Consider the following 12,641-nt stretch of genomic DNA (forward strand, 5'->3'; position numbering starts at 1 on the left):
CTAGGCACCGAAATGATGGTACAGCTGAAGGATCATATTATTGTTATTATTACAGACCCCTCTGTCGTCTATGAACATAGTCACCAAGTATAGTTTAGTAAAACTCCATTATGTAGCTGCCACTGCCGTACTGCTCAACTGAATTGCACCGGGGACTCTCATTTGCATGTAAACCTTTGCACGGTGTAAGTCCAGATAGTATCACTCCGATATTGGCGTTCTCTCCATCGAGGACAACCCTAATATCGAGGATATCTAATGCTGTGTTAATTCTGTGCAACTGAATTAAATATTCAACAGGTGGAGACACTGGTTTGCGTCTGTGGCGTTATCAGGCGGTATTCTAGCTCTAACTTTTGTGTTACAGTCACCCCGAGAAGCTCAAGTTCATGTTTAGACAGATCAACTGTCAGAAGACCAGTTTGTTTGTTTGGATTCTCAAGCGGATTCCACTCGTATGCTCTCCCGGAAAAGACCATTTGCTGGCAGAGACGGCTTTCGATCGTTCCTTTGAAATAGTCTTTCGAGAAGCAGAGTGGAGAAGTGTGCTGTTTCCTCTGTTTAGAGGGACTGGCGAGCATCACTTTCGATTTAGATTTCCAAGTGGCTTTCGCAGTGCAAGAACTAGTAAAATCCCAACTTCAAAAGCTGCCGTCAGAGAAACACCATGCCATGCAGTCGTTTTGCAGACACGCGATCGATGTAAAATTACACGAAGCCCAGTGCACGAATTTCGCATCGTGGTCTCTGCCGGACGAGATGGCCCAAGTGGTTAGAGCGCGAATTTACTGACCGGAAGGTCCGTGGTTCGAATCCGACCTCCGCCTCTCGACTTCCCCTGTCTAGGCTTGGGCAACCTGTCAGTATCCCAGCCCTCGTGCTTCCTTCGGGTAGCATGGCAGCTGGTCACCGGAAGGGTGTTATAGCCGAACGGTTTTCTCTGTCAGGATTGTATTTTACGCCACGGGGACATTCGAGTGATTTCTTTGGAAGGGCGGTCTTTCAAGAGGCCCCCATTACAAGACTGATCTCGTTGGACCGAGATGAAGTGAGCCCAATCGGAGCGTGGGATGGTGATGTTTCTCGTGTCCACAACTTGAAGCTACTTATTTAATCGCGTGTAATTTCGTCTGCTGTGAATCATAGTTCCCAAGTGTATGCAAACGTTTTGTGTAACAATCTGTCTAATGCCAACGAAAATGCTCTCAATTATCGATTAGCTCGAGATGGCTCAGTGGTTAAGGTCTCTGATTCGAACCCAGCCTCAGCATCTCGACTGCTCTTGTTTTAGCTTGGGGAACCTGGCGGTATCTCAGCCCTTATGCTTCCTTCAGCGGCAAATCAACCAGGCACCGAAAAGGTGTTACAGATGAAGTATGATATATAAGCATTAAATCATGCCTGGAGTTCGGCAATACATTGAATATTCAGAGTACAAATTCCTACGCTCTATGGATCACCAGTGCATGCGACATGTGGAATACTATTTTACAACGATGCAGTGAAACCTATAGAGACTGATCTCTCTTCTGGGGAGTCGCACACCAAATGGTGCTTTTGGGGGATTGCTGTTGTTCAAGAGAGTGGCATCCACTCGTACAGGCCTTTTCTGAGGGGAGTAGTGTGTAGCAATTTACGTCGCTGCTTTTAAGATGCTTTCTAGCTACTCATTTTTCCACGGTTTACTTAATATTGAAAAATTGAGATTATGGTGTAAATGGTACATTAGAGGCGCTGATCGGGAACTACTGGCCTGCGCGAAACTCCGAAAACCCTTCTTTTGAATAGAACGAACTTAGCCGGCCTTCGAATCTTGCTGCGTTTTTATATTAGGTTTGGCGCCTCGATGGTACCTACATCACCAGGTATCCACCCAAATCTACCCTAATCTGCCTACTTAATTGTGGATAACAGGTACTACTGGTGTGCCCTCTTCATGACGGTGGCCTGTCTTTGGATGGGCCTCTCAGATCTTGTCAGTAGCCGTGTGCCTACTTGTCGCGTTCATGTAAGGAGACTCGAAAGACGAATGTTGCATCCTGGTCTTTGCTAGATAACAAAGTCGCTTCTAGTGGACATCTAGATCGGTCACTGTTGTTTTCGCAAAAGATATATCTGAAGGCAAACCGCATGGGACTGAAGTTGTCTTAATTAAGGAGTTAGTCCCTCTTGGGAGGTGGATCACTGAGGGGGGTTACTATGTTGAGGAATGTACCACCCGTCCCCCGTTCGAACTGTGTTCACATCCTGGTTGTTCCATTCTGTTTCTCGTACAGGTCATCCAGACGTTGAATGCGGTCGTCGACGCTCCGATCCTCGACCTCCAACGGACGAACTAATACCAGTCTATCGACGTGATTGTCACACCGAGGTCTACTGTGGTGGTCATACCTATCCTGGCGTGGGGGTCTATGTTTTCAAGTTTGACAATTCCTTCTCTTTGTGGCGTTCCAAATGGTTGTACTATCGAATTGGTTTCACCAAATGAAATCTAGTCATCCAGCCTATTCCACAGTCTGGCTTCCTTGATTCTCACAGTTCTTTTCTCATCATCATCATTCGCTGTGGTTTATTTGTTCTCCACATACCACTTGCCCCTGTTGTTTGTGGTATTATCTCGACCTTAACTGTGCATTTTATTCCCACTGGCCAGTCCTGAGACGCCCCAATGGGTCTACCCAAACAAGCTTGGCAATCGCCTTTCCTTACACTAAGTGTCACTTGCATTTTATTGGTTTTAATATCTTGTTTCTTTGTGCTTCGTCTCCGTGCTAATACATCACTACCACCAATGGTCACACTTGATTACATTCAGTCTGACAGATACGTTTTTTTACCTTTCGTTAATTTTCATCGCATTCACATCATTTTTCCTGGAGTGAAGGTCTCAACAAAGTCCAAGGTCGGGCTTCAAATGAGCAGGGAATTAATTAGCCTTTGGTTGTACGGTCTCGTACATGAGCTCACAAAGTTCAGGGTTCGATTCCAATCCTGATGTCGAGATTTCTGCCCAGTTGACTTGGGCTGCCCAGGAGCATCTAAGCCGTCGTGTTTCTTTCAGGCCGCATGCGCTGAAGGGGTGTTAGATTAGCAGAGCACTAACGCATTAATTTCCATCGCACCTATTCATCGCCCGAAAGAATGATGTTCGATCGTACCGTAAAGTTTCTTATCCGGAGAAAATATCAAGTCCGATAGGAGATATTTCGAAATTTCATCGACCTCCACCTACTCACTCGCGTAGGGAGACATTTGCGGTGTACGGACAGGGACCATCATAAGCTCAGCTGTAGTGCGACGCAGTGAAGGATTCATAGAGTCATCGTTATCGACTGCCATCCACTACATTGCATAATTTATGTTACAGCAGCAAGGCACCCAGGGCTGACGTACTTTGGCGTTGACCCTGTCGTCTTCAAAATTAGTTGTGGTGTGGAAATGGAACAGGCTGCATATTAAACGATGTAACGACGTCGTTTTTATGCAATCCAAAAGGTTGCTATGGTCAAATGAAACGGGTTCGAGGGTGGGCATCATGAAGTGAAAATAACGCCTTTTGTGATTCGGCCGACTCGTATCCTGATCGACGAAATACATTCGTTTGCAAACTAATTTGGTTTTGCGAGAGACTCACCTGGAACCCAGCTGAATCTCTTGTTTGTGATGCTTTCAGGCAACTGAATGTGCCGCACCAGGCCGCCTCATGTTTCAGTCGCTACGATATTCGAGATATCGCGATACATGTATATCTTTGTAATGCACTACTCATAAGGTTGCTGAAAATCTGTCGGCAGCCCACGACCGGTTTCGCCCTTCTTGGAGCTCATCAGGTAGGCGCAATCCACGAGTTTCCGTCAACCCTATGTTCCACTCGTGAACTGTACCTGCCTGATGAGCCCAAAGAAGAGCGAACCTGGTCGTGGGCTGTCGACGAATTTTCAGCGACTTCANCTCATGAGTAGTGCATTACAGACAATTGCTTGACACCGTTTGGATAAAATTGTACTCATAACAATGAAACTAGGCATCCACGTAGAAAAGTCATCACAAATACCGGGAATCTTGGTTTTACGTTTTTTTGTTGCTAACTAGTGGACTTGGTGTCCCAGCTAATTCTTAGTATCCACTCATCGAAATAGAGCTTTCATGGACTCCTATGTCGGTTATCCTGAAAACCTGTTTCAATGACGCGAGTCAATTTTTCCCGAATTTTGAATTTCAAGCAACGATATCCTTCTTCGTTACTCGTAAGGACGAAGGTAGCAAGTAAAACCTGTTTCCAATGCTTGATCCTCGTGGCTATAATACCATAAGTCACATGCAAAGGCTGTGCGGAAATCACGGGTACCTACTCTTTGATGAAAGAGGGGCTAGGGAGGTTGATTTCAAAGGTACACGGCTCAATATGTCATGGAATCAAGTGAACAGCATCAATTTCAGGCGGGTTTGTGAGACTTGAGTTTTCGCAGGTCGGTTCAAGTTCAGAGGTCGTGTAAGTTTCATTTGGACGCCTCTGCGATCTGTGATCGCCTGGATCGTACCAGCTGTGATCGGTTCAAGAATACCATGGATGACAGGACTGGTTTCGGTCAAATGTGACGCAACAGCATCCGAGCTCGGCTTCTCCCGACCACCACCCAGAAATATCATATTGTGCTCTCGTATTTTGTCCGACAGGAGCCTTGTCTTGCTACCATGCTCGACATGAGTGCACAAATAAGTACACACAAAAGCTGGTGGTAGAGAGCATGGCGATTTGTCATTGAAACGGAGCCCAATAGCGAGGCTGGAACTGAAACTCAAACACAGACTGGGGGCCATGCGCTCCGTATGAACAGCAGCCGCGTAATCTTTGAATGAGAGCCCTATGTAGACGCGCTGTTTTTCCAAATAAAAACTGTATTTTTTGCTTTATAGATTGCATATTTCTGAGCGTGAACCGTTCAGGATGTCGGCTCTGCAGGAATGTGCGTCCTAAGAACTTGTAAACAGTTGAGGGAGCATATCTTCACTGCTGTTCCAGACAGGCATCCACTTAACTGGGTTAGGTTTCTGTTGCAACAGAACAAAGCTACGGAGAGGCATGTACTGGCCTATCCAGGTTTGCGTTTTGTGAACTTTGCACTCTGTTGTGGCTTTTTTTTATACTGAGGCACCGAAGAAACTTAACTGTGTATGTTCCGTTCTGGCTCGCCCGTAAGCTTGATAGTAGTATGAACTGGGATGTAATCGCTCAATACATCTGTTGTGCCGATGACTTCGTCAGCAAGTACGAATACATCGTCCACGTTTCCAACCACACCGCTACGCACAACTAGGCTCCCCAATAACGCACTGATGATGTCACCTCGATTGGTGATGAAACGTTTGCTCAGCGAACAAGCCAACGACCAACATCGCCCACGTGATGTAAACCACGTGGTCAGTGCGCTTAGTTCTTGAGTCTCAAGTTTGTTCGCAAAAATGTCTGCCCAAACGGGACCTAGAGGAGACCCCATCAGAGCCGTGTCCTTCTGCCGGTAAATTTGATTACTCAAAGTGGACTGAACATTATTGGTACGAAATAGCGGTAGTCTGCTAAGCTGCGAGATGTGAATGTCAATATCTTTGCCGTTGCATTCAATCAAGTTACATGGTACGTTATTCGGTAATAATGACAAGACGATCAGCCAGCTCAATCCCTTGATGTCGTGCACGAAGGTTCCGACTAATTTAGACACGTAGAGTTCACGATTTTCGTGTCGCGCTTTTGTACCGTCACGTGCGTCAGTTTTGCAATACATAACGATCCCGACTGGGGTGTCCGGCTCCGCTAGAACGGCATTACAATCAGGAGTAGGAACATCTCAACTCCAAGGATAGAATTGAGAACCTTTCTGCTGATGCATCACGGTGTTTAATAAACCCAGCAGACCATAGAAAACCATGAGTTCTCAATCGGTCTGGTGCAGCCAAGTGACACACTTGCCGAACAGGTGATGAGTTGCAACTAAATGTCTCATCTGACTTTCCCGGGATAAATGTCAACCTCAAAGGACTAACAATGATAGATGAATGCACTGAGGAATTTTCCACCGACAATATCGCAAACGTCGTAAAAAGGGCCGTTCCTCCAACTATATGTTTCTTGGTTGCTGGGCTTTATGTGATGCGACTTCTTGTAGTGAGTTAAGATCTTAGACACCTGAGGATAGTGATGCACGAGAGAATGTGTGCGATTTGCCGTTGAACCAGGTGAGACACGAATGACGGACGAATAAATTTTCTTTTGTTCCAGCATTTGAGATTGAACCTTAGGAAGTCCTCGCAGAATATGATCAAAATTCCGAGTCAGAGTGTCAAAAGTGTGAATATATTTCATATTCGACAGTTTCTCAAGTATTGACGCAAGCTGACCGTGCAACAGCATTTTGCTGGTCGGTTTTGCGGACTCTCTGGGGACCATGAAGAAATTGAATTCTCCAACGATTTGAGGAGTGTGAATAAGACTGCCATCTTCACACCGACATTATTCGAAAGCTCAGTGGACTGAGTATGCAACTAAAAGACAAATAGTGAATTCCGGCAGGTCGCAGTCACGTCTTTACCACTTTTCTCGGCAAAGTAGACTGAAAATCATGCTTGGAAGGAATTTTATCATCTCTGTTATCTCACTGCACTGAAAACCGATTTGCTTATGGCGGACATGAAATTCTAAGGCGAACTGGGAGTTCTCCATGATCGACAGGGCTTATCAATTTCAAGATGCCAGCTCACTGAGTGTAAGGTCTTCCGTCCGATTGCTGGTGCATCAATCAGGAATCAACCACACTTCAGTCAGTGATGATAAGTGAATCTGTTGAAGCGCGATCGATTACCGGTCAACTGCCCTCGAATATGGAGTTGAATTAAGTTCTATTCCGGGTTCAGCATAGATTTCTGTATGCCGTCAAAGAAGGACACTTGTCTGAAAACGGTTGACAGAGAAAACCTGTTTGACTCTCACTCATTCAGAGTCAAAATTCGAAAACACTGTAAGCAGAAATCGGCACACTGTTTGCGAAATACACCCATCTGCAAACCAACTTGATCTTAATAAGAGACTGAATTGAACCTCTAGTTTACTGTGTTCTTTAATTGATTGTGTTTCACAGGGACTGCCTCGATTTTCATTTGGTACGATATTCGAGTTGTCGCAGTATATTTTCTTGACAAAACATACTACTCATAAGGCTGCTATCGACGAGCATTCAGCCACCTCACGAGTAGTGCGTACCGCTGAGGCCAAACATCTTGCATCAAATTCATGGCCGATTAGAAGTTGACTTCTGATCACCTTCCATCCTATTGAAACCGATTGCGAAGCTTACAATAACTTGTGCAGGACGGTGGTCTTAAGATAGTTATCGAGATTTCTGAGTAGAACAGTTGAAGAATGAACTGCAGAGAACTAGTTCGTTGTTCAACAACCATTCCGCAGTGGAAAAACAGGCTGGCATTCCTGGATATGCTTATGACAAGATTGTTGAATGAGCAATTACAAACGAAGTTCCTGAAGAGCCGACGAACCCTTACGAGATCCCAAACTCAGGTCACTAGGTTAAAATACGACAAACAGAACGGACCGCCTTGGGACTCCGCCTAGGCGAGCCGTCACTCACTGCAATATTACGGAATCCAAGAAGAATGAAAAAATACGTTGTTGAACGGAATGGCTTCGGTTGGAGACCTATTTCTCTTGTGATGCGCAATCGAACCACTGTGTCTACGCAACACGTAGACCGAAGTGTTATCCTCCCGGACACCAACAACATCTTCGAAATGGCTGCAAGGTTGTGCAGCTCGGTAGAACATAAGCCAAACACTATACTGAATAGTAAATTCTCAAAATAAAAGGGACAACCGAGAGCTATAAAGAACATCGCTGTTTAGCGCGATGACTGCGAGAATTATTGTTTGGGGTAACTGTGCAAGAGATCACTTGTCAGAATGCATGTGAATATCGGGTTGCAGTTACAAGATACGAGCGAATACCACTGGTTTCTGTGTACGCAGATCGAGGATGACATCCGTTCCGGGGGAAGCACGCTCAGATACGATCTGAGTCGTACATTTCATGAAGCAACTCGGGAAGCCCTGTAGACGTAACCGTACAAAAATTGGAGCAAGCAACTAACGGGAGAAGTCAGAACTTAACAGATATCAACAAAGGACACTAGGGCAATGGAGTAAAACACACTACGGAGTGCCGCGTTGCATCATATGATATAAAATAAACATGGTGACACACTACTCATAAGGTTGCTGAAAACTCTGCTTAGAGAACAGTTGCCAATTCTCGGGCGGATGCTGCCCAAGCAGAATAACCATATGTCTGCCGCACATCGCTCTAATATTTTCACGAGAGCTGAGTACTCCTCGCACTTTTTCGAAATCGTTTCTTCCGCATGAACGCGACCAAGATTACGAAAATTTGAATATCATTCATTCATTCAGATGCAGGCACAACTGACACTTGCCATGATGGAATCTGAGTGTTACTATCAGGAAGATCAGATTCCTGAAAGTAACCTCAGAACGCCCGGAACCTACTGCCCCACCAAAATCTCAACAGGAAAGCCGGTAGGCATTCAAGCCAGTCAATCATTCAATCAGTTCAGCAAAACCTGATGAGTGTTCTTGCACGCCACAGAAGCACGACCGAATGTGATCAGCGTTCAGGCTTCTCATAGAGGCACGATCGATGTTGATGGGTGTTCACTAAAGCCTATCAGACAGCCTGGATCAATGTCAGCAAGTCCCCTTTAATAGCGTGGGGCCGCTGTAACTCTTGCTCTCGCACTCAATCGTTCGGAATATAGCGGTTGTGTTCCCTTCTGTGAGCCTTTTTCCAGGCACTGGGCACTGGAGCGGGTCGGCGAATCAGCAGATGTAACAGTTACAAAACATACTGCATCTGGAACGGAAATATTCTAACCACTGCCTACCATTTCCTACTTTGAGAAGCATATTAGCCCCCTCCGGTTGGTAAAGTCACCAGTTCGAACATTCTTTCGCTCATTTCGTTGCGGGCTAGGCAGAAAACCCCGTCTATTTGGTACGGAGATTCTCTGTTAGACAGCACAACAACAAACCGTGCGATGTTGTTACTCTGCATTCCCCCCAGGTTTGAAAGTTCAATCAGTACGAGTCGCAGGTGAATGTATCCGACCATAGCACAGAAAGTCAAATAGCATGAAGAGTCCTGATCGTACGGGTCGATATTTAATCTGAGAGGAGACATTACAGTAGGGCTGTTAAGAATAGTTATGGGTAGTTCAAATCTCCAAGGTGGGTTGAGTGAAACGGATTAAGACACTGGACAGCATTGTGCCGTACCCGTACAAGTTTGGCTGCATAGACCCATCTCATTTTCACTGACATTATCTGGTTCGGAGTCCACTTAACTTGTTTCATGTTCACGTATGTCATCTGCAAGTCAAGATGGTCGTTGGTTTGTTCGTCGAATTAACCAGCTGACCTGAAAATGTTTTTTCGCTAGCCGTCTGCCTTCAGTTGTTGTGTTTTCCTGTGACCTGATTGGTTCGCTTGGTGTGTCGCATGGCAGCTTCATTTCACTGCATCTGATTGGTCCACTTTATTTCAGTAGTTCTGTTTCTTTAATTTGAATGGTCCGTTGTTTTGTCGCAATACCACCTGCTTACCTTTCATTTACCTAATAAACAACATGTTTGTAGTAGTTTTCGTTCTTCGAGTTTATTAGTTCATTCATTATAATTCTGTTTGTTCGGTCCCAACCTGGTTCACTGTCCAGGCTTCGTGTGTTTCTTCTGCTTGTTTCCTCGCCAGTGCCGATAACATCGATTAGTGATGAAACGCTCGGAATCGAACCGTCAAGCGTAGCAAACAAACCAAAATCAAAGCGGGGCACCCGAGTTACTTAAATTCTACAACATCGCCAAATCCAGATATCATTTCATTCTTATTGAGTATAGGGACGCGAGATGGATCAAGTGGTTAGAGCTCGAATTTACTGAACCGAAGGTCCTTGATTCGAACCCGACCTCTGCCTCCTGACTTCCGCTGTCTAAGCTTGGGCAACCAGGCATTATCCCAGTTCTCGTGCTTCCTTCGGGTGGCATGGCAGCTGGGCACCGAAAGTGTGTTACAGCTGAACCTTGTTTTAGTGATGGTAGCCTATGAAGTGTGACAATGGGGAGGGGTTGGATTGATATTTTATTGATTCTGGGATCCTGTACAGCTTTTTGGCCACTTTCAAGACTCCTTTCTCACCAGTCGGTACATCGATATGTTCGATGTTCGTTCAGTCTTCACTTCTGGGTGTCATCTAAATCACTCCTGTGGTTTGTTTCGCAGCTGTTCACATTCGAGTTGCAGCACTTGGAATTATCCGGTATTTTGTTCATCTCTAGGTAACGATATTACGATATTACGTTGTTCCGCTTTTTGTTGAGAGGGGATTTAACATAAACTCATGATTTCTGCACGGTCTGGTCATGGGTCGAATCGTTCAAAGTGCTGACATACTCAGAATTATCGACCCTTTCGAGCTGAAGTCACGAGACTCGAAAATCCGATAACTTAATACGGTCCAGCTCTTCAGGCAAAACAGACCAACAGACGTAACAAGTTCAAGGAATTCATCCAATCAATCATCAAAAATGAGATGTAGAAAAGATGTCTTAAATTCAAGAACAAGATTTTTTTAGAAACAAGAGGAAGAATTTAGAAATAAAATGGGGGCTCAAATAACCGATTGTGTAAGGCGGGTAAAAAGCAAAGATTACGTCATCAATACTATGTGTGTGAAAGCCTCAGATCGATAGGGACCACATGAAAGAGCTTGCTACTGTTTAAAACCCAACCATCCTTTACACCCTATTTTTGACGTAAGTAGCTCTTCATGCAACTTCAGGAAGACCCAAGAAAATGCTCAAATCATTCACTCACGTGACACTTTCTGATTAAAAAAGAGCCGAATTTATGCTCTACGTACTGACATTTCGATCATACCACAGCAGTTCCTCGTGCGAATTTATGTGAGGATGCTATATAAACTTAACTGTATAGAGAACGCTAGTGGTATGGGGAAATTGATGTCATTTTCAAGAAAGATTTCGTGCTGTCGGTGAAGCCAAGCCATGCTGAAAAGCCAAGAAGCAAGGTACACATGTTTCAAAGTTGTTGGGATTGCGCATTTTACAAAAATTAAAAGCTTCGAACCCGCGACCTTTCGACCAGTAGTTGAGCGTCTAACCACCTCAAAAGTCGGCATCTGAAAAGCCATTGAATACGTTACCATGTTTTCTGAATAATATGATTGAAAGATGAGTCGCGCTTCATCCTGTCCCAGTGAGAGCTACCCACACTGCTGATCAGCCACTCGTTGCTGAACGGATAAACATATAACCACCGGCCAAAGGTTGGAGGGTTCCAAACTCTGTGACGCGCTCTGCTGATGATTCCCACTAAGGGTTCTTCTCAGTTTCTCAGAATAGACTGGCTCCCCGGATGAAATCTCTATCGAACAACAAATATCAATCTGTGTCACGTAAAGGCTGTGGTCAGTCAATGGGAATAGGTCACGTGGGGCGAAAACACAGGAGTAAGAGGTTAAATTGATAGATGCTCGATCCATATTAAGTGCACACAATGGCAATTGGGTAATTGGTGAACTTTGCTCAAAATCTCAGTGAAGATCACAACTTTGGCTCATTATTAAATCTGTTCATTCGAAAGGGTTCGACTTCGTTGAAGGCGTACACCATTTTCAGGTAATATTCATGTATGCTCCTTAGACATCGCAGCCCTTTTAACCGAATAACGTTTGTCTGAAAAGACTACCTGTATGTGCAGCTGTGTCCCACAATTCTAGTAGACGATTTAAGTGAGTAACCCTTAGGATTTGCATTCGATGTTCAATTTTGTCAAATGACACCACATACGGACAAAGTAGCGATGGGTTGTCCGCTTGGTCCCGTTTCGTCTGGCCCTATTATGAACACCGTTTAGAGCCAAATGAGTGAATAGCTTCCAGCTGACGACGATATGTATCACTATCCGTGATTGAGCAATAAGATCCGGCTTTTCAGCATCGATTGGCTTCACCCACAGGACCAAATCTCCATAAAAATCCCAAATCTCCTCACACTACCAACAATCTATAAGATCCTTAAAAGTCCAATCCTGACACATACTGTGAATCTGGTAGTGGCTTCCCTTTTCTACACTTAAAAGCCATAAAAAAACGCCACAAATCATCATCATCATCATCATCATCGACAGCATGACATCAGTGTTGAACACTGATGTTACGCTGCCGTACAACCATGATTTATTTAAAAGCCTTATTGTGAAGAAAAGAATAAAGGTTCATGTGGAAGGGACTTAGCTCGCTACAATTACTCCGAGGTGCCTACACCTCCAGACACTCAGTCGGACCATTTGGATCGAAACTGACAACAAGAACGCCACTGACATCGGTTACCAACCATATCTTGCAGTGTCACCAACCAGGCGCAGTGTGGATCACGCGGTTCCCATCTTGGAAGGCGAATAACACCCAAAATCCACTTCATACTCCTGTGCCATGTCAAGGGTTGGCCATCTCCATGCTTCTACCACTCTGAATTGGGCACGGA

General features: G+C 44.9%; 2 protein-coding genes across 2 annotated transcripts in view; both read right to left on the reverse strand.

Annotated features, from left to right (window-relative positions):
- Window positions 1-293: 293 nt before the first annotated feature.
- On the reverse strand, window positions 294-581 carry T265_06041 (hypothetical protein; the record flags this gene model as incomplete). Its single annotated transcript, XM_009171211.1, has 1 exon — window positions 294-581. One exon carries the CDS (start codon window positions 579-581, stop codon window positions 294-296), a length of 288 nt encoding a protein of 95 aa, XP_009169475.1.
- A 3,835-nt stretch (window positions 582-4,416) lies between these two features.
- Window positions 4,417-12,641, reverse strand: part of T265_06042 (hypothetical protein) — a gene marked incomplete at both ends in the record, with an annotated part of 8,985 nt that continues 760 nt past the window's right edge. The window contains 2 exons of the mRNA XM_009171212.1: window positions 4,417-4,878; window positions 7,678-7,848. Of these exons, the coding sequence (XP_009169476.1) occupies window positions 4,417-4,878; window positions 7,678-7,848 (633 nt within the window). The remainder of the gene's footprint in view (window positions 4,879-7,677; window positions 7,849-12,641) is intronic.

The sequence above is a fragment of the Opisthorchis viverrini genome (genome assembly GCF_000715545.1).
Source record: "Opisthorchis viverrini unplaced genomic scaffold opera_v5_123, whole genome shotgun sequence".
NCBI lineage: Eukaryota > Metazoa > Platyhelminthes > Trematoda > Opisthorchiida > Opisthorchiidae > Opisthorchis > Opisthorchis viverrini.